The following is a 27,911-nucleotide window of genomic DNA, read 5'->3' as shown; positions in this document are numbered from 1 at the left end:
TATTCTAATTTTTCGAGTTTCACCTGTATAGTTTCTCCCCCTTCCATTGCAATTCTTGCTTTATAAGAATGCATAACCCACCATTTGGGTTTTTTTGGGCTGGGGAGGCCCATCCCTGAAAGCCTGGCAGTTGTACTTGTTCATCCGCTTCAGTTAACCAGGTTTCCTGAATGGCTATTACATCGAATTTAGAGAGAAAGTTCATTAGTCCACTATCAACCATCCCTTTCCAGCCAGCCACCTTCCAGGTCACCATCTGTATGGGATTCCCAGAGAAAAAGTGGTCTGGCTTGGTTGATTGGCTAGGTAGTAAGAATGCTGGATGTCAACTTGATGTTGGAGCTGGGTTGATATTAACTATGCTTCCCGTATAGACACAGTTTGTCAAGTTTCGAGGTCGACCTGCATTTACTCTAGTGCTGACACAGTTATTGTGAGGTTCAGTATTTCTCCTCATGAGTTGCAAATCTTGTTGTTCTTGCTCCTCTTTATCTTGATTGCAAGTGTTCCTCTGCTTTTGCTCTAAGATTGACATTTCTTCAGGTAGGCGGGTACTCCGGCTTTCCTTCTCCTTGTCTAGTTGTCCTACTGAATGGTTAATTTTGGACTTGTACTTTTAAGTCCTGTTGGACGTCCCTTTCCTTTCCTTTTTGTTTTAGACTGGTATGCCTTCTCTTTTTATTTATTAGGGCTTGAGTACTTTCAGAAGCTGGACTTGATAGCAATCCCATGGAGGAGCTGCCAGAAGGAAGCAAAACATTCAAGTTTTCTGTTGCACTAGTTGCCGACCTCAACATTTGACCAATTATTTCAATCTTCATTAGTATCATCTCTTGGTCTCCTGGGCAAAGAGTGGCAAACTGGTGGACTAGCTCTTCCTCGTCATCCATGAATTGAAGTTTTCCATTGTGTAGGTTTAAATATTATTTATTGTCCTTATCTTTTTCTAACCTTGTTAGTTGAGGGTTTATTTGTTTGGCTGTTAGTATTTTGGAGTTCCCAAGGTTGATGTCGACCTCCCTCACTGTCTTGACGTTCTGCCCAGACTTTAACAGGGACTGAATTTGGGTGGTGTGAAATACTCATCTTGGCCAAATACAGAGTTTCTTTAGTGAGGTCTCAAGCCTGAATAACATTGATGGCAGAACAATTTGCCCAAAGTTTAGCAATATACTTTTGCAGGCTTGTCTGTCAGGGAGCCAAGAAATCTCTGTTAGCTCGTTGGAATATACCCTACAGTGTAAGAATTGGGATACAGAGATCAAAACCACTCTCCTGTTATGCCACCTGCCCCTGTTCAGAGGGGTGTTAGCAACTTGGAGTAAGATTCTGTGTCTCTGCAAGACCAGCCTCTCCACCGTATCCTCTCTGTCCTGAGGCCCCCTGTCCATACAGGCTGGCCAAACATCATGGGTAAGCTTTGGAATGTGAGCCTTGCTGTTTACTTCTTCATTTAACTTATTAATGTTTTCCCATTAGAGACTTTAGTTCTTTAATCCCTCCATTTGCTTTCAGGAGCTGGTCAAATATGGCAGAGACTGTTTGTGTTGTTAGTAGGCAATTCTTGGTGACCAAATCCAAGTCTCCTTTAAAATTGTTCCTAATATTATTCTTGCCCCCCTCCCCCACAGCTCCTACTGTAATTAGAACTCCCTCCTCCACAGAGAAGCAATCGTCCTCTTCCCAATACAGTAAGGGAATAGGTTTGTTTGCACATGGGGGAAGAAAGGAGAAAAGGAGTCTTACTTGTTCAGTAGCTCTTCAATCTCTGTTTTGGCTACAATATTTCTTTTCTTCTACTACTTAGATAAACATAGAAACAAAGTTTCTCTTCCAGTGGGTGGCAGCACTGTACATTCCCCTGGCTCTCCTATTTTTTAAGAGAAGAAGAAGAAATGAAAAAAAAAAAAAGTAAAAAGAAAGGATCTTTCTTTTAAATATTTCAAAAGAGAGAGAGAAAAAAACACACCAGTTCAGATGTTCCAACTCAGCAATCCAAACAAATCTAATATCAGCAAATTTCCAAGTTTCAAATATGTCCCAATGCTATTTTCAGTCCAGTCCAGTAATCCAAAAAGGAAATAAATCAATTAAGCAATTTTAAGTCTTTTAAACTCTGTATTGGGTACGATAAAAAATTAGTCCAAAGAAAGGTTCGCCGCTCCTCTTCATTCACCCTCCATCACTATCTCCATTATCAATAAGGGTGCTCTTAATATATTAAAAAGAAAAAAAAAGTTTCTCACTGATCTATTCACTGTCATTCCACTCTGCCTTCCTGGAGTTGTCCCAGCCTCTGCAGCCTATGGCTGCCGCTCAGCCACTGGAAAAAGGGCTTTTCTGGCTCGTCCAGGGACTAAGCGATGTCCCTGGAGTCCTCAGAATGTGCCCTCCGCTACCACAGTCAAATCGAGACTGTGGGGTCCAGATTGGACCGTCCAGCGGCTGAGTTTCGGCGGGGTTTCAGGAGCTTCCAAAAACCCCACGTGTCTCGCCATGACGTCAACTTCCAGTCTCTCCTGTTGTTTATACAGGTGCTCTTTATTTAAATTGACAAAACCTGGGAACACATTAGAAGGCTTTGATTTTTTTCCCTCTCCTTTTTTTTCTAAGAGTAAATATCTTATTCCCAGCGTGAGGGGGTGGCTTGGAAGGCTAAGGAAAAATCACGCCCTGCAGGCTCCCTGGATATAAAAGGGTTTGAAGGACTATTAAATTCTTCTTTGCTCTTTTTTTTCTTTTTTTCTTTTAATTTTTTTTTATTCCTGTTGTCTTTTTTTTGTTGTTCCTATTTTCATTTTGGAGTTCGGACATCTATCTATTTAATTGGATTAAGGCATTCAAGAGCCTGAAGATTTATTGATATTTTTTTCTTTTCTTCCTTTTTTTTTGAGTGCGTGTTTTTTTTTTTCTTCCCTCTCCTTCCCTTTGGATTACGGTTTCAGAGAAACCTGAAGAATTTGAGTAAGTACTGCTTTTTCTTTCTTTAGTAAAAAAGTAGCGATAGTGGGAGCTGCTGTGACTACACCATCCTCCTCACCTCCTCACCTCCTCATCTGGAGGCCAATGTTCCATACAGACAATGTTACAGCAGGAGAAAGATAAAGAAGCAGTGACACAAATGATCCTACAAACACTTCAAAGAATGGAACAGCAACAAAAAAGGATGGAGCAGCAACAACAAAGGATGGAATAGCAACAACAACGGATGGAGCAGCAACTATTACAAACAGATGAAAAGGTGGTCAACATACAACAAACAATGACCAAATATGAAGAGAGATTGGTTAAACTAGAGGAAAAAGAAGGTCAAAAAGAAGAAAAAATGAAGGAATTTGAGAACAGGCTGGGAGAGGTAGAGCAAGGAACATCTGGCTTAATTGGCTGGGAAATGGATAAAGCAGAATTTTTCTTAAGATTCCAAAATGTCATGGAAGAAAAAGGGGAGGATCTAGCGGAGATTATGAATATGATTTTAGCTGAGGCTCTAGAAGTAACTAAAGAAAAGATGATGGAAGGAATTGATGAAATTTATCGAGTCTATACTGGATATGCGATGCGTAATAAGCTTCCAAGAGAAGTACATATAAGATTCACTAAGAAATCAATCAAGACACAAATTCTGCAGGCTGCTCGTGATAAGGTTTTGAAATACAAAGAGAAAGAAGTGATAGTTCTGAGACAAATTCCAAGGAAAGTGAGAGAGTTAAGAAGAAGATACCAATTCCTGATTAAAGTTTTATTGCAAAAAGGGATTAATTACAGATGGTTGTTTCCAGAAGGAGTAGGCTTAACATGGCAATCTCAAAGATATAGGCTGAACACAATTGATAAGGCAAGAGCGTTTTATGAAGAAATTCTTAAAGAGAAAGAGGTAGATATGGAAACTGAAACACAAGCAATATCAGCTCCAATAAAACCCGTTGAAGAGGAATTGATCACGCTGGAAGCAACAGAAGGAGCGATTGGAGGAGTTATGGAACATAAGGAGGAGCGTGAAGCTAGAATGACTAGAGCAACAAAACCCATTTATAAAGTATGAATATGGAAGAAAGGAAATTAATTTCAATAAATGTAAATGGACTTAACTCGGCCTGTAAAAGAAGAATAGTATTTCATAAATTGGAAAAACTAAACTTTGATATAATTTGCCTACAGGAAGTGCATATTAAAAAGCAACATGAACAACTATTGATTCAAACAAAACTTGGAAAAACTTTTTTATCATTGTCACAAAGCAAAAAAAGAGGAGTTGCTCTATATATTAGAAATGTACTAACGGCAGAACAGAAATATGCTGATTCAGAAGGTAGAATTTTGATGGTGGAATTAATTGACAACAATACAAAATTACTTTTAGTTGCAATTTACGCCCCAAACAACAATCAAAGTGACTTTTATAGAAAACTACATAATAAGATAATTGAAATGGATTATGAAAATGTCTGTATCATGGGAGATTTTAATGGAATTGTGGATGAAAAATTGGACTACAAAACACATAAAACAACAAAACATAGTAGAAAGATACTGCCGAGAATTTTTTTTAAAATGATAGAGGAAATAAACTTGAAAGATATATGGAGGGAGAGAAATGGGGAAGGTAAACAATATACTTTCTACTCTGATAGACATTTATCTTGGTCCAGATTAGACATGATATGCACAACAATGGAATTGACTTTAAATATCGAATAAATGAAAATAGATACTAACCTATGAGCGGACCATAATCCGGTGATTGCTATCTGGAAAGGACGAAAAGGTAGATCTAGATGGACTTTAAACAACACAATATTAAAAGAGAAAGACTTCATACAGAAAATGAAGTGAGAATTGGATTTTTTTTTCAAGGAAAAGAAGAAAGAAACATCGACACAAAATCGCTGGGACACAATGAAGGCCTTTGCCAGAGAACTAATTATTGATTATACAAGGAAAAGAAACCTGAAGAAAAGACAAACCCTTAAAATATTGACAGATGATCATAAAAGACTTGAAAAGGAATTCCAGAAAGATCCAAATAAGAAAGATGTAAACATTAAAATGGATATTATAAAGCACAAAATGGATCTACTGGAGAAGGAAGAATTAGCTCAAAAAATAAGAGCTGCCAAACAGAATTATTTTGAAAATGCAAATAAACCCGGCAGATGGTTAGCATTTAAACTGAAAAAAGAAAGAGAATTGAGAAAAATAATACAAGTAATTGATCATCAAGGACTGAGTAGATTTGGAAATAAAGAGATGGGGGAAATAATACAGGAATACTATACACAATTGTACAAAAAAGACATAATAGAGGAGGATAAAGAGGCAAGGTATTTACAAAAAGCAAAACTACCACAAATCCCCAAAGACATTGAGGAACTGTTGGATGGAAACATAACAATGATGGAATTGACTGAGGCAATTAAGAAACAGAAAAATGGAAAGGCACCAGGACCAGATGGTCTACCAGCTGAATATTATAGGATGCTACAAGAATCCTTATCGATCCCAATGCTGGAAGTGATGAATGAAGTAATGACAAAAAGAGAAATACCCCAAACATGGATTGAGGCTTATATTACATTGATTCACAAAGAAGAGACAGACCCACAATTAATCAAAAACTATAGACCTATATCCCTGCTAAATGCGGATTATAAAATCTTTGCTACAATATTGGCAGAAAGGCTTAAGAGATATTTGAATAATTTTATACACTCTGATCAAAATGGATTTCTGCTGAAAAGACAAATTAGAGACAACATAAGAATAATTTTGAATACTTTAGAATATTATGAAGCCCATCTGGAAAAGCAGATGGCTTTGATATTTTTAGATGCACAAAAAGCCTTTGACAATGTGAACTGGCGATTTATGATGTTACAAATGGAGGAGATGGGCTTCGGAAAGAAATTTTTACAGGCAATTGAAGCTATATATTCCAAACAAAAGGCTAAGGTCATGATAAATGGCAAATTGACAGACTTTATTGAAATAGAAAAAGGCACTAGACAAGGATGTCCACTGTCCCCACTATTGTTCGTACTGACACTGGAAGTTTTAAATAGAAATATTAGAGAAGAAAAAGAGATAAAAGGTATGAAAATTCGGAAAGAAGAATATAAATTGCAAGCTTTTGCAGATGACCTGGTTTTTATTATTGAAGAACCATTAATGTCAATAAATAAATTGTTAGAAAACATTGGAGAGTTTGGGGAAGTAGCTGGTTTGAAAATTAATAAAGAAAAGACAAAGATAATGACTAAAAATATGTTGAAAAAACAAAGAGAAGAATTGATGGAGATTTCAAATATGCAGGTCATGAATAAGGTAAAATTTTGGGGATACAATTGACAACAAGGTGTAGTTCTCTTAAGGAAAATAATTACAACAAGGTTAAATGACAGATAGGACAAGATTTGGAAAAATGGGGAAACTTGCAACTATCTTTAATTGGGAGAATTGCAACCATCAAGATGAATATTTTGCCCAGAATGTTGTATTTGTTTCAGACAATTCCGATAAAGTTGGACAAGGATTTTTTTACAGATTTGAATAAAATGATATTGAAATATATTTGGCAAGGGAAAAAGGCAAGAATAAAAATTAAGTTGTTACAAGATGCTAAAGTGAGGGGCGGTTTTAGTTTACCTAACTTTGAATTATACTACCAAGCAGCTAGTTTAATGTGGATTAAAGAATGGGTAACATTGAAAAATACTAGATTATTGAATTTGGAGGGACATGATTTGTTGATGGGGTGGCATGCCTTTTATGATACAAAGGAACTAAAATATAGGGGTATTTTAGAAGACATCAGATACGTGAAGCTTTGCTTTTGAATTGGGAGAGGATTAAAAAATATCGTTATTTGAAGATTCCAGTCTGGGTATCTACAATTGAAGCTTTTTCATATCCAGTGATATTTAAAGGGGAACAAATTGTTAGATATAGTGAATTATTGGATGAAAAGGGTGAACTTAAATTAAAGCAAGACTTAGAAGATCAGGGATTTAAGATGGATTGGTTTTCATATATGCAAATATTTTCTAGATATCAAGAAGATCTCAAACAAGAAGGTTTTTATAATGTTTTGATTACTTTAGATAAGATATTGATGGGCTCTGATGACCATGTAATTAAAAAGTTGTATGGATACTTGTTAGAGGCAAAACTTGAAGAAGAACAAGTTAAAGAATCAATGACAGCATGGGGGCAAAATTTTGGTATTGATCTAGATAAATAGCAAAAATTGTGGTCATGTAATTATAAAATGACAATGTCTATGGCATATAAAGAGAATTTGTATAAGATGTTTTACAGGTGGCATTTACCCCTGACGAGGATAGCCAGAATGTTCAAGAACAAATCGGAGAAGTGCTGGAAGTGCCATCAGACCCCAGGATCTTATTACCATATGTGGTGGACATGTATAGAAGCAAGGAGATATTGGACTAAGATACACACGTGGTTGGAAAAAAAATGACAAAGAGACGTATTGATCTTAAACCAGAGATATTTTTATTAGGGATCTTACTAGAGACATTTAACAAAGAATTACAATATTTAATTGTGAATATTTTAACAGCGGCTAGAATTGTATTTGCAAAAAACTGGAAAGGAGAGAAGATGATTACTGATGAAGAAATTATTAAGAAAATGTTGGACTGTGCCGAAATGAGTAGATTGACATTTGAAATAAGAGAACAGGAAGATAAACAATATTATTTGATATGGGAGCTATTTTATCAATGGATAGATAATAAAGCATGGAGATGAAATATTATATATGAAATGAAATTTGGATAAAATGTTGAAGCACTTGTTTTCTTCTGATAGAGGTAAGAATATCTGTCATATAATGAGAATTTGAAAATTTTGAGAGCATGAAATGATTTTCACCGATCGAAATACTGTCTGTAAGTGTTTGGAAGGTTGATGTTTTTATGTTGTTTTTGTTTAAAAAATAAAAAAAAATTTGCAAAAAAAAAAAAGGAGTCTTACTTGCAGTGTCTGTTATCTGGAAAAAGTCTTTTATCTTGGGTTGTCATGGCATTGTCGCAGCCATGTTGTCTCCAAGAGAGGTTTGCCTGTTTCAATTTGTTGCCTGACTATCACAGGTCTATTAAAAAATACTTATACTGAAAAAGTAAAAGGTCCAAACAATCTTATCAGTCCTGATTCATTGATAAAACCACAGAAGGAAAACATTCCTGCTGTTGCTGCTCCTCCATGTTAAACTCTAAAAACAGCATATAAAAATAAAAAAAAATTAAAATGAGGCAAGGGTGATTAAACCCTGTTAAAATTAGTTTAAAAGGCCTAAAAATAATTGAAATATTAAAACATCAAAACTACATAAATTAAGATTTTAAAACTAAACTGAACTCTGAAGTGCTGATTTCATAATCAAATGATGATTGGCCATTTGCTGCTGTATTTTTTTTTTTTTTGTTAAACCACAGCTACTATAATATAAGCCATATTGTTTTGAGTCAGGAACCCAAATATATCACAAACATTGTAGATAATGGTACACAGTCATGTCAATTCATCACAACTTCTATCTTTTAATGCACCACCAAATTTGTAATCCTTCATATGCATTTCTTAGAGCCACATTTTCATTAAGTATATACTATTAAGTAGAAGGCAAATTATTACTTGCATTTTTACTGAAATTCACTTTGAAGCTTCTGTAAGCTCTCCTTACGTGTTTCCTTAATGAAATATTTGTGTCTCTACAAAGTAGTTGGGCAAATGATAGAGACATTTATATTTTTCTCTACATTGTACTAATTCTGAGAAAATAGATATCATGTACAGTTAATGCCTTCATGTAAGCTCTTGTTGGTTGTGCTGCATAAATAATGGTCAATGTGGGTTTTGAGCCTTTGAAATTTTTAATAAAAGGTCTACTTATTGATAAATATCCCATGTGTGATGGCTTTGAAATGGTTTGTACATAATGAGAAGGCTTTTGACTGAGTAGTATGTTTTCTTGTCCATACCTTTAAATTTAAGAGTACATTTCAAAATTATAAATTTTGTCTGCAAATGCTTCAAAACATGGGTTATATGCAATTATTTTGCAAAAGTAAGATATAGATATGACTAATGATATATGTGTCATAATTAATGACAATGACTAGAACTGTTGAGCATGGCCTCAGGCTGTATCTAGATTTCCTAACTCAGCTTAACTTTACTTGAACAAAAGAATCTATTTGAAATCTGAGCTGTCATATATTTGTGGATTCAATCTTTGGTCCTGTCCCTTGAACTGATCTCTGATATTGCCTACCTGTTTGTCCTGTATTTTTTGTAAAGATATTTTAGGATAAAATTGTCCTTAGGCAGCTTGCAAAGTATAATTTTACAATATATTATTTATTAGTTTTCTTAATTAAGTAATTAATATATCCTCTAACTCTCAATGACTCTAGGGGATGATTTATTTTATTTATTTTAATTTATTGGCTATGTAACACCAATGGATTCTTGGCAGTGTGTAAAGTAAAAATCAAACAAACATTAAACATCAATCCCAGGACTGGGACAAGAGCCAGGTTTTTAAGGCTTTTTAGAAGTTTAGGAGAGAAGGTGCCATTCTTATCTCTGAGGGGGTACTGCTCCAAAGGATGGGGGCAGTGAGAAGGTATGCTTCCTAGATGGCAATATTTAAAGGAGGAGCTCAGGAGTGTTCGCACTTTGTTGAAATATCCAGGCCCTACGGCAGAGGTGTCAAACTCATGGCCCGCAGGCTGGATGCGTCACGCACTGGTCACACCCACTCCATTTTAGCGAAGGGGAAAAAAGTTGCGACATGTCACATGATAACAACGTGTCGTTGTGAGTTTGACACCCCTGCCCTATGGTATACAGAGCTTTATAAATAATAACTAGCACCTTGAATAGCACCTGGAAGCCAATTGGTGCCCAATGCAGCTTTCATAGCAGTAGTGACATATGGAGACATTGAAATGTACCAGTTACTGCTCATGTCACTGCATTTTGAACCTGCTTAGTTTCTAGGTGGCCTTCAAGAACAGCCCTATGCAGAACACACTGCAATAATGCAAGTATTATAAACAACATGCCATATTAAAAACATAGAGAATCAAAATTAATTAGTATGTTCCATAAATAATGCAAACATATTCTTCAATTCTCTAACAGTGTACGCTCAAGTGCAGAAGCTTTACTCTTCTTTTTGTAAGACAATTAATTGTAAAGATGGGCTATAAAGCACCAGAAAAATTATTTTAAAGAAAATCTCATAAGACATCTCTGCATGCTGTATTTTAAAACTACAAATTTTCTTCTGAAATTTTATTAAATTGCTTTTTGCTCCAGAAAGGCAATTGCTTGTTTATTTTGATAATATTAAAAAAAAGGTAAACTGTTTTATTTGTATCTTTATAAAACAACTAAAATGCTATGATAGATGCAATGTGGAAAGTTTTTGCTGAAATTGCATACTGTGAGATCTTTTGAATATGAGAATGATAATAAAAAAATTCCATTGCTTTATAGGAATGGGCACAATGAACCTAATGCCACTGAATTATTTGAAAATGTCTATAATAGAATAATGCCTATAATTAACAAGAAGAGGTGTATTGACTATATCTCAGACACTGCACATAGAGAATCAGAACAGTTACTAGATAAACTATAAATCTTAGGCATAATTATCAAAAGAAATCCTAATGAAAACACCAATAACCTAGTGAATACATTGATTCCAAAGATATTCTCTTACTATCAGGTTCATTTTCCTTCCTTTAAGACATGTAAATTAGTCATTTCACTGAGATCATATGTAACTTTCTACTTAGATTTTTCAACTCTTAAGAGGCTGAAAACTTTCTTTTGATTCTCACTCTTACTACTTTTCACATTGTTATTATTTACAATTATATATGCTGTACATTGCCTTTTATAATGAGAATGCTTTCAAAACATAAAGGCTTCCTCATCTCAAGTTCAACTCTCTATGACAACTTGGACACATCCAGGTTTTTTTTTTATGGCAACAATGAAGAAGTGGCTTGCTACTCTTTTCTTCTGGGATTTCTTGTTGACTTCCTAATTTCCATGTTTCCTGATGGTCTCCAAGCACAAATCAGACTCAATACAATGGATTAGACCTCCTGGATAAACTAACATAAAAAAGTGAAAACAAAAATGTAATAAGCATTATTTAGCAATAAAGGAACAATAAATTCTAGCATACTCTCAGAGGGATTTATGGTAAAGGTTGTGTGAGAGGGGAGGAGAATGCAGGTGAATACGTTTCAAGGATGTTTGTCATTTGTTTTCACCCTTTTCTCTCCTAGGATTTTTCCACAGAACAGTTGAAGCTTGTGGCCTTGAGGGAGATAGGTGGGATAAGACATTTAAAGAGAAGGTAGAAAAGCTAGTTGCTTTTCCAGGATCCTTGTTCCCTGAAGAGAGTATATAATTTGAGTGTTTGCAATTTCAAGCAGAGAAGTAACTAGGGACGATTATCATTTCCCCCTGTTGTTCTTCCTCCTGACATCAGGTTGGAATATTTGCTATGCAATATTTACTGTGCTTTGGAACAGTAATTTTTAAAAATCATTTATTTACAAGAAGTATATACCTCAATTCTAAATTCTAGGTGGCTTGGTGTATAATAAAAAATGCAAGGACATAATCTAATATGAAAAGCAAGCTTCTGTCTCCAAATCAAGACTCCAAAACTTACATTATAATGTACAATGTAATATATAATAATGCAGATATTCATATTGAAAAGTGCTTTGATGTTTTGAGTTGCAACAATTTTAAAAATAACATCCAATGCATCACTTCCATGTTAACTGGTAATGGGTGAATTACTTCAAGATCCTACATTTCTGACACAAATGTAGTTTCATTTGTAGAAGAGTCAATTAACTCTTCAATTGCAACTCTTAGTTATTAATGGCTTAAAATAATGTGTTATACAGATATGAATTATGTTGCTAGAAGAATAAATAACTGGAGAAATTAAATGTATTTAAAATAAGGTGACCAGATTTTAACATTGGTAAAGAGGGACACCATTGACCGGGGGGGGGGGGGGGGTTGGTTCTAAATTTTTTTTACTACCGGTTCTGTGGGTGTGGATTATTTTGTGGGCGTGGCTTGGAGGTCATGTGACTGGGTGGGCATGGCAAGCTGGTCATGTGACCAGGTGGCCATGGCTATGTGTATACTATAGGGACTACTCAGAGGGCTGAAAAAAGGCATTTCTGACAGGTCCTCGCACTTTTGACTGGTCCTCACACTTATGACCATCCTCACATTTATGCCCGTGCAGCATTCTTAACAACCATGTCACTCATTTCACAACTGCTTCTCTTCACCATGGTGATAAGATAGGGCAAAAAACATAAAATGTGAGGACAGTCGTAAATTTGAGGACTGGTCAAAAGTGCGAGGACCAGTCAAAAATAACTTTTTCAGCCCTCTGAGTAGTCCATGTGCACAAAAGGACTACCCAGAGGGCTGAAAAAAGTGATTTCTGACAGGTCCTCGCACTTTTGACCGGTCTTCGCACTTATGACGGGTCATCATTTATGCCCATTGTAGCATTCTTAACAACCGTGTCATTCATTTCACAACTGCTTCTCTTCACCATTTGCCCAACATAGGGCAAAAACGTAAAATGTGAGGACAGTCGTAAGTTCAAGGACTGGTCAAAAGTGCGAGGATCAGTCAAAAATAACTTTTTCAGCCCTCTGAGTAGTCCATATGCATAAAAGGATACAGCAATAGAGAGGGATGAAGGAAGGGAAGGGAAATTGAGTAGGAGTGAGGGTAAATGTCAGCCTCCGCTTTCACTGCTTCAGCTGCCATAAGAAACGGGTGGGAAACAATTAGGGGGGCGAAGGGGGGGGGAAGAAGGCAGGAGGAGTTTTTCCCTAAAATGAAAGTGATTCTCCAAAGGAGCAGTCAGACCAACCGTCATTACATTCCTGATAGATGACGCTGCCAGACGTGATTCCACCTGACCTTTGGGAGACCTGTGGATTGGATGATGGACGATGGACAGAAGGGGGGGGGGAGATGCTTTCTAGATGCAATTTCGCGCGTTTTGCTTAGTTCCAGCTTTACCTGGGTAGCGATCACTTCATTTTCAGTAAAAGTACTAATCTCTATAAATATGGAGTTTGGGTCATTCTTTCCTGGAATTTGAAGGAAGCATACCTGACATTAAGCTGGAACTCAGTCCACAGTCATCCTGGACAAAACCGAGGGGACTGTAAATCAAATCATGTCAGACAGAGAGAGTGAAGAAGAGATAGGGGCAGCGGTTTCTGCGGCAGCCACCCTCCAAGAGGAGAGAGAGAATGCGGAATGGTTGGAAAAACTCCGGCTGGATTCTGAAGAAGCCAGATGGTCGAAAGGAGTAGGAAGATTGCCGGACTGGGGGAAGACCCCACGGGGAGTAACACGACCTCGCAAGAAAGAGGCAGTCTGGCAACAGCAGCAAAGGGAAAGCCTCATGCTAGCACAAGCCTTGCAACTTCTTCATGATGTGGAAGACAGCAAGAAAAGCCAGGAAAGCCGTGAGTCTTTTGGGTTCCCTGTGGAGAAGGGAGGAGAAGACCCCAGGGGGGAGGCAGAAGAGACAGCCTGTGGGGGAGAGGAAGAAGCTGAGGAGTGAACATTCCAGGCTTCTGCAGCTCAAGGGAGGAATGTGGCCGGCCAGGGACCCCCAGCCTTGCAGCCCCCCCCCCGCAGGTGCAAAAAGCCAAAAATTCCCCCCCTACCTGGGAAATATGATGGAAATCCGAAGACCTTGGGATTTTTCCTGACCCAAGTGTGGAACCACATGCAGGACTAGGGGGAAGACTACTTATCAGATGCCACCCGAGTGAGAAGTGTCACAAATTCCTTAGAAGGATTAGCCGCTGAATGGATGGTGGGCCTCCACAATAATCTCCCCCTTACTGAGAAATTACTACCAATTCATGGGGGCCCTTAGAAGGCGTTTTGAAGACCACCTAGCTGAACGAAAGGCGAGACTCAGGATGAAGGGCATCCAGCAGGGCCGGAGGCCTGTGGCAGAGTATATCCAAGAGTTTCGTGAACTGGCACCCTATATGACAGGGTGGTCAGAAATGGCTCTGTTGGAAAGTTTCAAGGATGGGCTGAATGAAGAGATATACCGAGACTGCAGAAGTATGAGGGTCCCCGAAGACTTGCAGAGTTGGTACATAGTAGCTGAGGATGTGAAGATCGAATTGAACCGAAGCCGACTCCGAGGAGGACGGGCAGGAGATCAGTCATCTTCATTCCACCGTAAGGGGGCACCAAAATCGGCTGGAGGAAGAACAGAATTCAAACCCAAATCAAAGCCCTTCACCTGTTTCAAATGCGGGAAGGAAGGGCACCGAGCGGCCGAATGCTTCTCCAAACCAGTGCCAAAAGTTGCCGGCTCCAGGGCCAAGAAAGGCGACAAAATACCCGCCAAGACCCGCGGCACCGCCCTGAAGGGAGAAGTCGTTGAGTTCACTCCCCGAAACCAGGGTGAGTTGGGAACTCCGACCAACGACGACGATAGCGAGATGGACTCCGATTCCTACACTGACGATCGGGTGAGTCACACAGAAGACCCTCTGCTCATTCCAGTAGAAGTAAGGGTGCCCTCCACTGGGACCCATGCCCAAATGTTAGCTTTGTTAGATTCGGAGTGCACCAGGTGCATAATTAGCCCAAAGGTGGTGGAGGAAATGGGACTGAGACTAAAAACGCTAAAAAGACCCATTGCGTTCTGTCAGCTAAACGGATCAATTGCGGGAGGGGGCCCAGCCAGTTTTATGACCGAACCCCTTGAATTGCAGTTGGGAGATCATGTAGAGAATCTCAGATTCATTGTGGTCCCTGGCATGGAGAGACCCCTCATACTTGGATTGCCCTGGCTCCGTAAATGGAACCCACGGGTAAATTGGAAGACCGGGGTCCTGCGCATCCACACTGCAAAACCAAATCCAGAGAAGGAGTGCTCACCCCTGAAGGGCGGGGCAACCCCGGAAAGAGCGGAAGTAGCAACAGGCTATATTGAGGGACAGGAGAAGATTCCAAGGGAATATTGGGATCTCCGTGAAGTTTTTAGCGAAAAGGCTTCTGACACGCTGCCTCCCCACAGGGCTACCGACTGCACCATCGAGATACTTCCCAGGGTGAAGCTTCCTAAACCAAAAATCTACCCCATGATTCCTCGAGAATTAGGGGAATTGCGGAATTTTATTGACAAAAATCTAGAACGGGGGTTCATCGAACGAGCCAAGCCCAAGGTGGCAGCACCAGTGATGTTCTGTGAAAAGAAAGATGGCTCCTTCCATCTGGTGGTCGATTATAGAAATATCAACGCTATTTGTGTGGAGAATGTTTACCCCCTCCCCCTCATGAAGGACATGTTAGCCCACTTAGGGAAGGGAAAAATTTTCACCAAACTTGATCTAAGGGAGGCATACTACTGAGTGAGAATTAAAGAGGGGGATGAATGGAAAACAGCATTTAATTGCCCACTGGGATGTTTCCAGTTCAGAGTGCTTCCTTTCGGCTTACAGGGAGCCCCTGCTGTATTTATGCAATTGATCAACGAAGTTTTGCATGAGCACCTGTATAAGGGGGTGCTGGTCTACTTAGATGACATTCTTATCTACTCTGACAACATGGCCGACCATGTGAAATTGGTGCGAACTGTCTTGAAAAAACTCAGGGCTGCTGAACTATATGCCAAACTTTCTAAATGTGAGTTCCACCAAGACAAAATCAACTATCTTGGATATCGCATATCGCATGAAGGAATAGAGATGTACCCTGAGAAGGTTCGAGCAGTATTGGAATGGGCCGCGCCACGCACTCGCAAACAACTACAAAGTTTCTTGGGGTTTGCTAACTTCTATAGACAGTTTATCCCCTCGTTTGCCAAAATCGCACTGCCAATTACAAATCTTCTGAAAACAAAGGGTGAAGTAAAACCAAGACCATCGAAACCACTTGAATGGACTATGGACTGTCAAGCCGCATTCGAAAAGTTGAAACAACTGTTTGCAGCTGAACCAGTACTCAAACACCCAGACATGGAACAGCCGTTTGTAGTACAGGCTGACGCGAGTGATGTGGCTGTGGGAGCAATATTCTTGCAAAAAAATGCAAAAGGGGAACTGCAGCCTTGTGCCTACATGTCCCAAAAACTGTCAGAAACAGAAAGAAGATGGGCCATATGGGAGAAGGAGGCTTTCGCAGTGAGATGGGCATTGTTAACATGGAGACATTTTTTGGAAGGAGCGAAGCACCCTTTCGAGGTTTGGACTGATCACAAAAACTTGGAGGCGTTAAAAACACCATGTAAATTGTCCCCAAAACAAGTTCGTTGGGCCCAACATTTCAATCATTTCAATTTTACCCTACGCTACCTTCCTGGGGGAAAGAACTTCATGGCAGATGCACTTTCCAGATTGCCTCAGTACAACAGCATCAAGAAGGAGGTGGTTCAGCCTATTATCCCTTCGACACAATTGGCAGCACCAGTTACTACCCGAGCACAGGCAAAAGTCGAGCCAGAGCTCTCGGAAGATTTGGTTCTCAAATTACGAGAAGCCCTGAAAACTGACGAGTGGTTTCACAACCACTCGAATGAATGTACACTCCGTGATGGACTAGTGTGGATTGGGGCAAAATTGTATGTTCCTGACAGTTTAAGAGCAACAGTGTTACAGTATGCCCATGACGCTAAGACAGCGGGACACTTTGCTTTTGTTAAAACTTTACACCTTGTTAAGAGACAGTTTTGGTGGCCTGTGCTCAAAAAGGACATAGAGGCATATGTGGCTAGCTGTCCAGTGTGTGCCTCGGCTAAAAGACCTCCATGGAAGCCACCTGGATTACTTCAAAGTGTGGCTAGACTGAATGCTCCGTGGAAAGAAATATCCATGGATTTTATTGTGGACCTACCAGAGAGTGAAGGTGTACTGTCATTTGGGTGGTGACAGATTTGTTTTCCAAACAAGTGCATTTCATTCCTTGTTCAAAAATCCCTTCAGCCAAAACCCTTGCAAAACTGTTTATTCATCAGATTTACCGACTACATGGAGCTCCAAAAAGAATAATTTTGGACAGAGGTGTACAGTTTACTTCCAACTTCTGGAAGGAGTTTTTGAAGTTGATAGGCTCTGCCCAGGGTCTAAGTTCCAGTCACTACCCCCAAACAAATGGGGCTTGTGAAAGGACCAATAGGGTTTTAGAACAATACCTGAGATGTTACGTGAATTACCAACAAGACAATTGGGTGGATTTACTGCCATTTGCAGAAGTGGCATATAATAATTCCATACACAGTAGCACTGGGTTCACTCTGTTTAAAGTAGCATCGGGCCAAGATTTCGTACCGATTCCCGAATTACCTCAAGATGATCCCCAGAACCCATCCCTGGTTGACTGGATTGACCAATTAAGGAGTACCTGGGCAGTAACGCGAAAAGCGTTAGATGAGGCACACCGAGCCCATAAGGCTCAGGCCGATAAGAAAAGGTCCCCAGCACACGTGTATAAAGTGGGGGATAAGGTCTACCTCTTCACAAAATACTTACAAACATCCCAAAAGTCAAAGAAACTTGGTCCCAAGTATGTGGGTCCATTTCGTGTGATTAGATTGATTAATCCAGTAACCGTTGAATTAGAGTTGCCAAAATTGTTGAGACGGATACACCCCGTATTTCATGTTAGCTTGCTAAAACCTGAACACTCGTCTCCTCTAAGGCCGACCCAAAGCTCCCCTCCAGTTCCCATACTCATAGAGGGGGAGCAATATTTTGAAGTTAAGGAAATTTTAGACTCTAGGAAACACCATGGTAAAGTACAATACTTGGTGGCCTGGAAACATTTCCCTTTGTCTCAAGCTGAATGGGTGAATAAACGGGATGTTTGGGCCTCAAAGAAAATACAACAATTCTACACCAAATATCCAGATAAACCCTAATTTCTGTATATATATTGTATATATTTTGTTTCCCCTTTTTCCTTCTTTTTTTTTCTATTCTAGGACTAACGTCTTTTCTGCAGAGGGGCCGAATGTCAGCCTCCGCTTTCACTGCTTCAGCTGCCATAAGAAACGGGTGGGAAACAGTTAGGGGGGCGAAGGGGGGGGGGAAGAAGGCAGGAGGAGTTTTTCCCTGAAACGAAAGTGATTCTCCAAAGGAGCAGTCAGACCAACCGTCATTACATTCCTGATAGATGACGCTGCCAGACGTGATTCCACCTGACCTTTGGGAGACCTGTGGATTGGATGATGGACGATGGACAGAAGGGGGGGAGATGCTTTCTAGATGCAATTTTGTGCATTTTGCTTAGTTCCAGCTTTACCTGGGTAGCGATCACTTCATTTTCAGTAAAAGTACTAATCTCTATAAATATGGAGTTTGGGTCATTCTTTCCTGGAATTTGAAGGAAGCATACCTGACAGTAAGAGAGGGAGGAAGAGAGGAGGAGACGGAGAAAGGAAGAGGAAGTAGGGAGGAGAAGAAGAGGGGGGAAGAGAAAGTAAGAAGGAAGGAAAAGAGAGAGGTGGTAGGTTTGAGGAGAAAGATTGCTGTACAATAAAAAAGATGAAAGGGAAGAAAACCAACCCCAAACAAATATAAAGATATTAAAATAAAGAATGAATTGTTAAACTTTAAAGAATAAAAGAGAACAAATATGAATAAATAGCAATAATTAGAAACACACATACAAACATACAATGTATTTTCTTTGAACAGAATATTTGGCCGGTTCACAAATTTAAACAGTGTTTAGTCATTTACAATTTCTATATTTCCTTTTTGCCATATTTATTCCTCATCTATTTTTTTAAAAAACCAATATTACCCTTCATCCTCATCTCTAATCTTAATCAAATTCAATTTTTCCCTTCTATTCTATAATATACCCCTTCCCATTGTCATCTATTTTTATATCCATCCTCACATTGGTTAATTATGTAATTATGTAATACAGTTTTTAATACAAATTCAACATTTTAATATAAATCAATTAGTTATATAACTATCTTTTTTGTATATTAATCAATATGAACATGAATATTCCAATTATTTCCATGCAATCCAATTTCTTACAAATTAATTAATTATATTTACCAATAATAATAAACCAAATAATTTCCCCCATATATTCCTCCAAACCACAACTTAACCATTTCTGCTTTCAACACAATATACAATTAATAGTATCTCAATTATTACAATTCCCTAGTAGTTAAATAGAGCTTTTTTCTTTTGTGTTTTAAAATCTTGAACCTCCTCTTTTGCTCTAAATTTCCCATTGTTTGCAGTTTTGCACCTACCTTTTTTGGTGAGGAAAAAGAAAAAGAAATCTCTCTCTTCCTCATTTTGTCACGTTGCAGCAAAGACCTTGCTTTACTTTCAGTTTCACTTTTTCAGCATAGCTAGGGGAAAAAAAAACTGCTCCAGCTCTCTTTGCAGCTACAGAGCCCTGAGCAAAACAGCTGCGAGCAAATCAGCTGACAGTCGGGAGGCTGATTCAATCAACTTATGGTAATTAACCTATGCTGAAGCTGAAAGGGGCTGTTTTTGCAGGCACCAGTCTACTCATTTGTTTTCTTTTAACACTGATCAGCTGTAGGGCGGCCCTTTGAAGCCCTGCAGCAAGAATTTAAACAGTTTTTTTCCCTCTAGCCATCAGCTGGGACTCAGCAATAGATTGGGAGTGGGCGGGGTAAGCGAACGGGGACCAGTGATCCAACAGAGGCAGAGGGTAAGGGTGAGTGAAAACCGTATATTCCCTTCCTGTTCTCCTGCCGTTCCCTAGCTTGTCCTGCATTCTTTCCAAAAATCGGGACTTTTTTAAAACGCCACAGGACGCGCGGGACAAATTGCTAAAAATCGGGACTGTCCTGCCAAAAGCGGGACATCTGGTCACCATAATTTAAAAACAAACAGAAGGACCGGACCATAAATGTTTTTTATCATCTTCTCAGTTTCAAAATGCCTTCACTAGAGGTCACTGTTGCCTCAGGAAATAAATGAGGAGGAGGAGGAGGACTGCCAAAAAATTCTTTTTGTCATATATATAATGATATTCAGCCCAGACTGCAAGAACACTGGAATTAATTTGAATTATTTTGTAAGTGCTGGTTTGGATATCTCCTCTGAATCTGGTCTTGGGTCTCTGTAAGAGATGGATGTATAGGAAAGAAAAAACACTATTGATCTCTTTGCCTGTATTTACAATGATTGTCTGGAAAAATGAATCTGTGGCAAATTGGCTGATATAGCTGGTTCTGCTCCATACCACTTGGAAAATGGGGAGCAACCAGCTCCATTATTCTGTGCTGGAGGAATCCCAGCACGGCACCTTTGTGGGCCGCATCGCCCAGGATCTGGGGTTGGAGGTGAGCGAGCTGGTGCCTCGGATGTTCCGGATGCTGTCCAAAGGAGAGAAGGACTATTTTGAGGTAAACCTGCAGAATGGGATCTTGTTTGTAAATTCCCAGATAGACAGGGAGGAGCTGTGTGTCAAGACTGTGTCCTTCATCTGGAGGTGATTGTGGAGAAACCTCTTAGATTCTTCCATGTGGAGGTTGAAGTCAAAGACATGAATGACAATGCTCCCATTTTCTCAGCCAAGGAACAAGTCCTGAGCATAGCAGAACTGATAACAGCATCTGGTGCCCAGTTCCCCTTAGAGGGTGCCTCTGATGCAGATATTGGTACTAATGCTCTGCTAACCTACAAACTCAGCCTCAATGAATATTTCATTGTAGAACAGAAAACAGATGAGAAATTCAACAAACCCTTAGCAATTGTTTTAAAGAAGCCACTGGATAGGGAGGAGATCTTTGTTCATCATTTAGTACTGACAGCCACTGATGGGGGTGAACCAAAACTCACAGGAACTGTTCACCTAGTCATCAATGTGCTGGATGTAAATGACAACCCTCCTGTGTTTAATCCATCAATTTACAAGCTGAAATAGTTAGAAAATGCAGCAGTTAGAACACTAGTTATTAAAGTGAATGCCACAGATTTAAATGAAGGAATGAATAAGGAAATTTATTATTCTTTTACTAATCATGTACCACTAAATTTTCGGAAACTTTTTAGCATAAATTGCAACACAGGGGAATTGTAGTAATTGTAGAAGGAGGGGTTGATTTTGAAGACCTTGCTATATATGATCTTCACATTGAAGCAGAAGATAAAGGGTTACCTCCTTTGTCAGGGCATTGCCAACTGATAATTGAACTGCTGGATGTAAATTACAGTGAACTGGAGTTGTTTGTCTCATCACTCTTAGTGCCAGTGCTAGAGGACTCACCATTGGGGACAGTAGTAGTCCTAATCAGTGTTGCAGATAGGAACACAGGAGACAATGGACAAATGCATTGCTCACTCTGGCCTCCTAGGGTACCCTTCCAACTTATATCCAATTTCAAGAATTACTATTCTTTAATGGTTGCTGAATTGTTGGATCGGGAACAAGTTGCTGAGTATCAGCTGATGGTGAAAACAGAAGATCAAGGAGTCCCATCATTGTCAGCTAGCAGTATCTTGATATTACCAATCAGTGATACAAATGACAATGCTCCAGCTTTCACTCAACTCTCCTACACAGTCTTTGTGAAGGAGAACAATCCCCCTGGTGCTCACATCTTCACAGTATCTGCCTCAGACCCAGATGTTGCTGAGAATGCTCTGATCACCTATTGGATAGATGGGAAGCTCTGGCCATAAGCTACATTTCTATACATTCAGAGAGTGGAAAACTTTATGCTTTGCAGTCCTTGGACAATGAGGAGTTGAAACTGCTCGAGTTCCAGGTTTAAATTCTATTTATGGACTACAAATAAAAGAACCATTCTCCAACAGTGACCACAACATGATTGACTTTTGTCTCAATTTACGCCCTCTCAAAAATCATCATAATGATGGGATTCTCAGTTATAACTTTAAAAAAGCCAACTGTGATCTCATAGACAATGAACTCTCATATCTTGATTGGCAAAATCTATTCTCTGGCTGTAATACTGCTGATGACCATTACAACATTTTCTTGTGTGAAGTCAAAAGAATCATTAAACTTTACGTACCACTAATACCCCACAAAACCAGAAAAAATAAACTACCAATAACAATAAGGAAATTACAATCCAGAAAAAAATCTCTTTGGCAAAAAAACAAAACGAACTATGTAGCTAGCTTCAAAAATTGCTACAAAAACTTATGTCAACAAATAATCCACCTGTGCCCTCTATAATTTTGTAAACAACAAACTTAAAGACTCGAGATCCATCCCACCCCTAAGAGTACCAAACTGTTGAGTATTGAATGACAATTCAAACGGACCAATTAGAAGTGAGTAAATAGAGTGGGAGATTTAGAAGCACGTCAATGGCTGAAGCCGCGGACAGCTCCCTTTAAAAGGGGCTGCTGTGGCTAGGCAATCCATTGCTATACTGGAACTAATAAAGAGCTAGTACTGAAGTCTGTGTCCTGTGTCCTTCCTACGCCCGCTATTTAACACTGGCGATGAAGGTGGGATCTCAGTAGAACAATCGGACACCAAGTCACTGAAGCTCTACGAGGCAATCAGCGGCCATCGAAAGCAACGGCCAGAAAATGTCTTTGATCATGCCACCCGCGCCATTCAACCTGGCTGGAGAAGACTGGGAATCGTACATGGAAAGATTCCACATGTTCCTGAAAGGAAATGGCTTGCTAAGCCTATCAGAACAAAGAAAGAGGGCACTCTTCCTCACACACTGCGGAGTCGCCGTTTTCAAAATGGCAAAAGCCTTAGCTTCACCGGCAGAGCTGAGAACGATGACCTGGACAACCCTGCAAAACATCCTGAAAGTGCACTACGCTCCCCAAGCTTTATCCCTGGTAAGAAGGCATGAATTCTACCGGAGGGACCAGAAGGAAGGAGAATCAATAAGCGAGTTTCTGGCGACACTACGTGAAATAGCCACCGCTTGTGAATTCTTAAATATGGACGAGGCTATGCGGGACCATTTAGTGCTGGGGCTGAGAGACCTCATGTTACAAACCCGTTTACTCACCAAACCCAAAATATCATTTCAAGAGGCTTTGGAGGAAGCAACAGCGACTGAGGCATCCCAGAAATCCGCAGCCGCAATGAAGAAAATGAACAAGGGGCCGCAAGGAAAGGAAGAATCCTCAATCCACTACGAGGAGGTAGAAACCGAATCGGAAGAAAAGGATGGGGACGAAGTTCATCACCTCCGCTCAAAACATAAGGGGAGACCCCAGGAGAAAGGAAAGAAGGAGTTCTGGTGTGCAGGATGCGAAGGGAATCACCCAAAGATGGAGTGCAGGTTGTGAGACGCAATCTGCCAGAGGTGCAATTGGAAAGGGCACGTAGCAAGGGCCTGCAGGGCATCTCAGCCAGCATCCCGCAGGAACAGACAAACCAGCCCGCCACCAAGAACCAGACAATTCCAAGCAGGAAACCGAAAACAGACATTTGGAAGAAACCGCAGGAGCGAGGACTATGGATCGGAGAGAGGGGAAACCCATCAAACAATAATAGTCGGCCACGCGAGCGTGGGAAAGTCAAAGAAGATGGTGGCAACCGTTTACATTGAGGGGAGACCCTGCAAAATGGAAGTCAACTCAGGGTCATGCCTCTCCATGGTCTCCTGGATGACCATCAACCAATTAATTCCCAGCCTCATGACCAGCGCACTCTAGCATCAACGACTCACCCTGAAAGATTACCAGGGCAACCGGATTCCAGTGCTGGGCATTGGAAAGTTCAACATAAAATTCAAGGACTTCCAAGGAAAACTGCCCCTCACCATAGTGGACCGGGACAGACCTAGCCTATTAGGTCTGGAGTGGTTCGAGCCTTTGGGACTAGCAGTGACCGGAATCAATCAGATTGAAGACAACGGCTGGGAAGAGGATCTGATGAGGGACTTCGCAGACGTCTTTGACGGCAAATTGGGCATGTACACGGGGTCCCCAATATCATTTAACCTAGATCCCCAGGCCACTGTAGCTGGCATTAAAAGGTTCCATGAGTACCTATATGGAAGAAAATTCGAACTCATCACAGACCACAAGCCACTCCTGGGAATCATCGCGGGAGATAAACCTACGCCTCCCATACTATCCCCGAGAATGCTAAGGTGGACGGAATTCCTCGCAGCATACGACTACCAACTAAAGTACAAACTGGGGAAGACCATCGACCATGCTGACGCGCTCAGCAGATGCCCGCTTCTGGAACCAGTAGAAGACCCAGCACCAGTCACAACCACCCTGCTGATAGAAACTATGGAGAACACTCAAATCTCGGCTACGGACATCGTGAGAGCAACAGCTAAGGACAGAACTTTGGCGCATGTTTTAAATTGGGTCTGGAAGGGATGGCCTGTGACACACATAGACACTAAACTCCAACCATTCAAGACGAGGCAAACAGAACTTTCAGGATTAAGAGGGTGTTTATTGTGGGGGGATAGAGTAATAATCCCAAAAGCATAAAGAAATGACGTTTTAGACTTGTTACGTGAGGGACATCTGGGGATTGTGAAAATGAAGGCGCTGGCAATGCGCCACAATGTTTGGTGGCCGGGGATGGACAAAGAAATAGAGACATGGGTATCAATTTGCACACCATGCCAGGAATCCCATCCAGCACCACACACAGCACCCACACACGATTGGGAGAATCCCGGGGCTCCGTGGTCCTGCATACACATAGACTTTGCAGGACCATGCCAGGGAAACACATTCCTGATCATCGTTGATGCATACTCTAAATGGTTAGAGGTAAAGTTAATGACATCAACGATGACAGAAGCAGTCATCTGAGCTCTGCGGAGACTATTTGCAACACATGGATTACCCGACCTGTAGTCTCAGACAACAGACCCCAATTCACGGCTAACCAATTCAAAATGTTCTTAGTCAGCCAAGGCATCTGACACACATTATCCGCGCCAGGGAAACCGTCCACGAATGGATTGTCTGAAAGAATGGTGAGAACGACGAAAGAAACCTTAGTAAGACTGGGACCAGGGGACATACAAGTGAAAATTGATAAGCTACTGAGCATACAGCACAGCACATCCAGTGCCACCACACACAGAAGCCCCATGGAACTGCTAATGGGAAGGAAGCTAAGATCCAATTTAGATAGACTTCACCCCCATTACAGTACAGAGAAGCCAGCTGACTCAACCAGCAAGACTAGACAGTTCCAAGTGGGGGATAAGGTGTACGCTAAGAACTTTAGTGGAAACCCCCTATGGGTCCCAGCAGAAATAACTCAGATCACAGGGCCCCTGTCCTACAGGACAGAAACAGAGGATGGTCGGAGTTGGAAAAGACACATAGATCAGCTCAGGGGCCGACTAGTCAGGAGAGAACACGAAACACAAGAAGGAACCCAGGGAAGAAAAAAAGAAATTCACACAGAAACAGATCAGGCCTGACACCAAACATCACCAAAAGAACAACGGGGACAACACTCAAGTCCAACTGGAGACAGCGAACACTTATCTGGAGTCCAGGAGGGAGTCATCGATAACCACAACAGTCCATCGTTCCAGCTGGGGGGACAAGAAAGGAACATCCAACAGAATAAGCCCACACCAGCAGCAGAGTTTGAGAGAGTTCCGGAGGCACCTCCAGGAGAGACACAGAACTCGACCTCTCACTCCAAGATCGCTGGAACAACTGAACTGCGCAGGTCCAGTCGTGCCCCGAAAAGGCCCGCCTACTTATGCGACTACGTGGCTTGAGAGACTCCAGGATTGGTTAATATTGATCTAGAGGGGAGGGGTGTGGAGTATTGAATGAAAATTCAAATGGACCAATTAGAAGTGAGTAAATAGAGCGGGAGATTTAGAAGCACGTCAATGGCTGAAGCCGCGGACAGCTTCCTTTAAAAGGGGCTGCCGTGGCTAGGCAATCCATTGCTGTACTGGAGCTAATAAAGAGCTGTTACTGAAGTCTTTCTGAAGACTTACTGAAGTGTCCTTCCTACGCCCACTATTTAACACAAACAATGAAGAGTGTGTTGATGAAACCGTTAAAGCCAATATCTTTAACACGTTCTTCAGCTCAGTCTTTGTAAACAGCAATGACACATACCCAATATTTCCCAGTCGTACTACAGACAATTACAATGATTACGGTGATCTTATACATATTGATTTTACAGAAGACAATGTTGAAAAGGCACTACACAATCTTAAACCATCTCTATCTATTGGACCTGATGGACTATGTGCATAATTCTTAAAAAAGCTTTCCACTGCAATTGCAGAACCTCTAAGCATAATTTTTGAAAAATCTTTCAGTACCAGCACCTTGCCCTACCAATGGTCACAAGCCAGGGTCATCCCTATCTTCAAAAAGGGAGACCCTAGCCTAGTTGAAAATTACAGACCAATCTCTTTATGTTGCGTCACCTGCAAAATCATGGAATCAATCATTAACCAATCTGTTACCCTACACCTAGAGACAAATAACCTACTTTCTAACAAACAATTCAGTTTCAGAAAAAAATTATCCTGTAATCTATAACTACTACATTGCAAAAACATATGGACTACACATCTCGATCAGGGCAAAGCAATAGATGCAGTTTACATAGACTTCTGTAAAGCTTTTGATTCAGTGGTACACAACAAATTACTTCTAAAACTAAAATCCTATGGCATTTCTGGATTCCTACATAAATGGATAGCTGCCTTCCTGTCAAACAGACAAGTGGTCAAAATAGGAAGCGCTCTATCAAATCCTGTACATGTTAATAGTGGTGTTCCCCAAGGCAGTGTCTTAGGTCCAACACTCTTTATACTTTACATAAATAACCTTTGTGATCATATTAAAAGCAACTGTGTTCTCTTCACTGATGATGTTAAACTATTCAACACAACTGACAATGCAACTACCCTTCAAAAAGACCTTGACTATGTGTCAGATTGGTCTAACAAGTGGCAACTTCAAATCTCAATCAACAAATGCTCTGTCTTGCACATTGGCAAAAAAAATCAAAACATAAAATACAAATTAGATGGACATGACCTTGTAGATGACCCTCACTCTGTCAAGGACCTTGGAGTACTCATTTCTAAAGATCTAAGTGCCTGAGCCCACTGTAACAACATTGCCAAAAAGGCATTAAGAATTGTTAACCTAATCTTGCATAGCTTCTTCTCTGGTAATGTTGTACTACTAACTAGAGCATATAAAACATTTGCTAGACCAATTCTTGAATACAGCTCATTTGTCTGGACCCTCCCCCCCTGCATATCAGACAAAATACAATCAAGAGAGTCCAGAGATATTTTACAAGAAGAGTCCTCCGTTCCTCTAACTACAATAAAATACCTTATGCCACCAGACTTGAAATTTTGGGCTTAGACAACTTAGAACTATGCCGACTTCAGTCTGACCTAAGCATAGTACATAAAATTATCTGCCACAATGTCCTTCCTGTCAATGACTACTTTAGCTTCAACCACAACAATACACCAGCAAATAATAGATACAAACTTAGGGTAAACCGTTCCAAACTTGACTGCAGAAAATATGACTTCAGCAACAGAGTGGTCAATGCCTGGAATGCACTACCGGACTCTGTAGTTTCTTCCCCAAACCCCCAAAACTTTAACCTTAAACTGTCTATTGTTGACATCACCCCATTCCTAAGAGATCTGTAAGGGGCGTGCTATGAGATCTATGTCTATGAGATCATAGTTGGCTTTTTTAAAGTTATAACTGGGAGTCCCATCATTATGATGATTTTTGAAAGGGCGTAAATTGAGACAAAAGTCAATCATGCTGTGGTCGCTGTTGGAGAATGGTTCTTTTATTTGTAGTCCATAAATTGAATTT

General features: G+C 40.3%; 1 protein-coding gene across 1 annotated transcript; it reads left to right on the top strand.

The window, feature by feature from the left end:
- The first annotated feature begins 18,036 nt into the window (after positions 1 to 18,036).
- Positions 18,037 to 21,859, top strand: LOC117662301 (protocadherin alpha-5-like). Its single transcript, XM_060691061.2, is given in 4 exon segments — positions 18,037 to 20,546; positions 20,549 to 21,159; positions 21,162 to 21,764; positions 21,767 to 21,859. Coding segments are annotated over 4 exon segments (1,518 nt in total). The 5' UTR covers positions 18,037 to 20,335.
- Positions 21,860 to 27,911: the final 6,052 nt, after the last annotated feature.

The sequence above is a fragment of the Pantherophis guttatus genome, chromosome 3 (assembly GCF_059756535.1).
Source record: "Pantherophis guttatus breed Tessera chromosome 3, ASM5975653v1, whole genome shotgun sequence".
In the NCBI taxonomy this organism is placed as follows: Eukaryota; Metazoa; Chordata; class Lepidosauria; order Squamata; family Colubridae; genus Pantherophis; species Pantherophis guttatus.
This window is presented reverse-complemented; position numbering and strand designations above follow the sequence as displayed.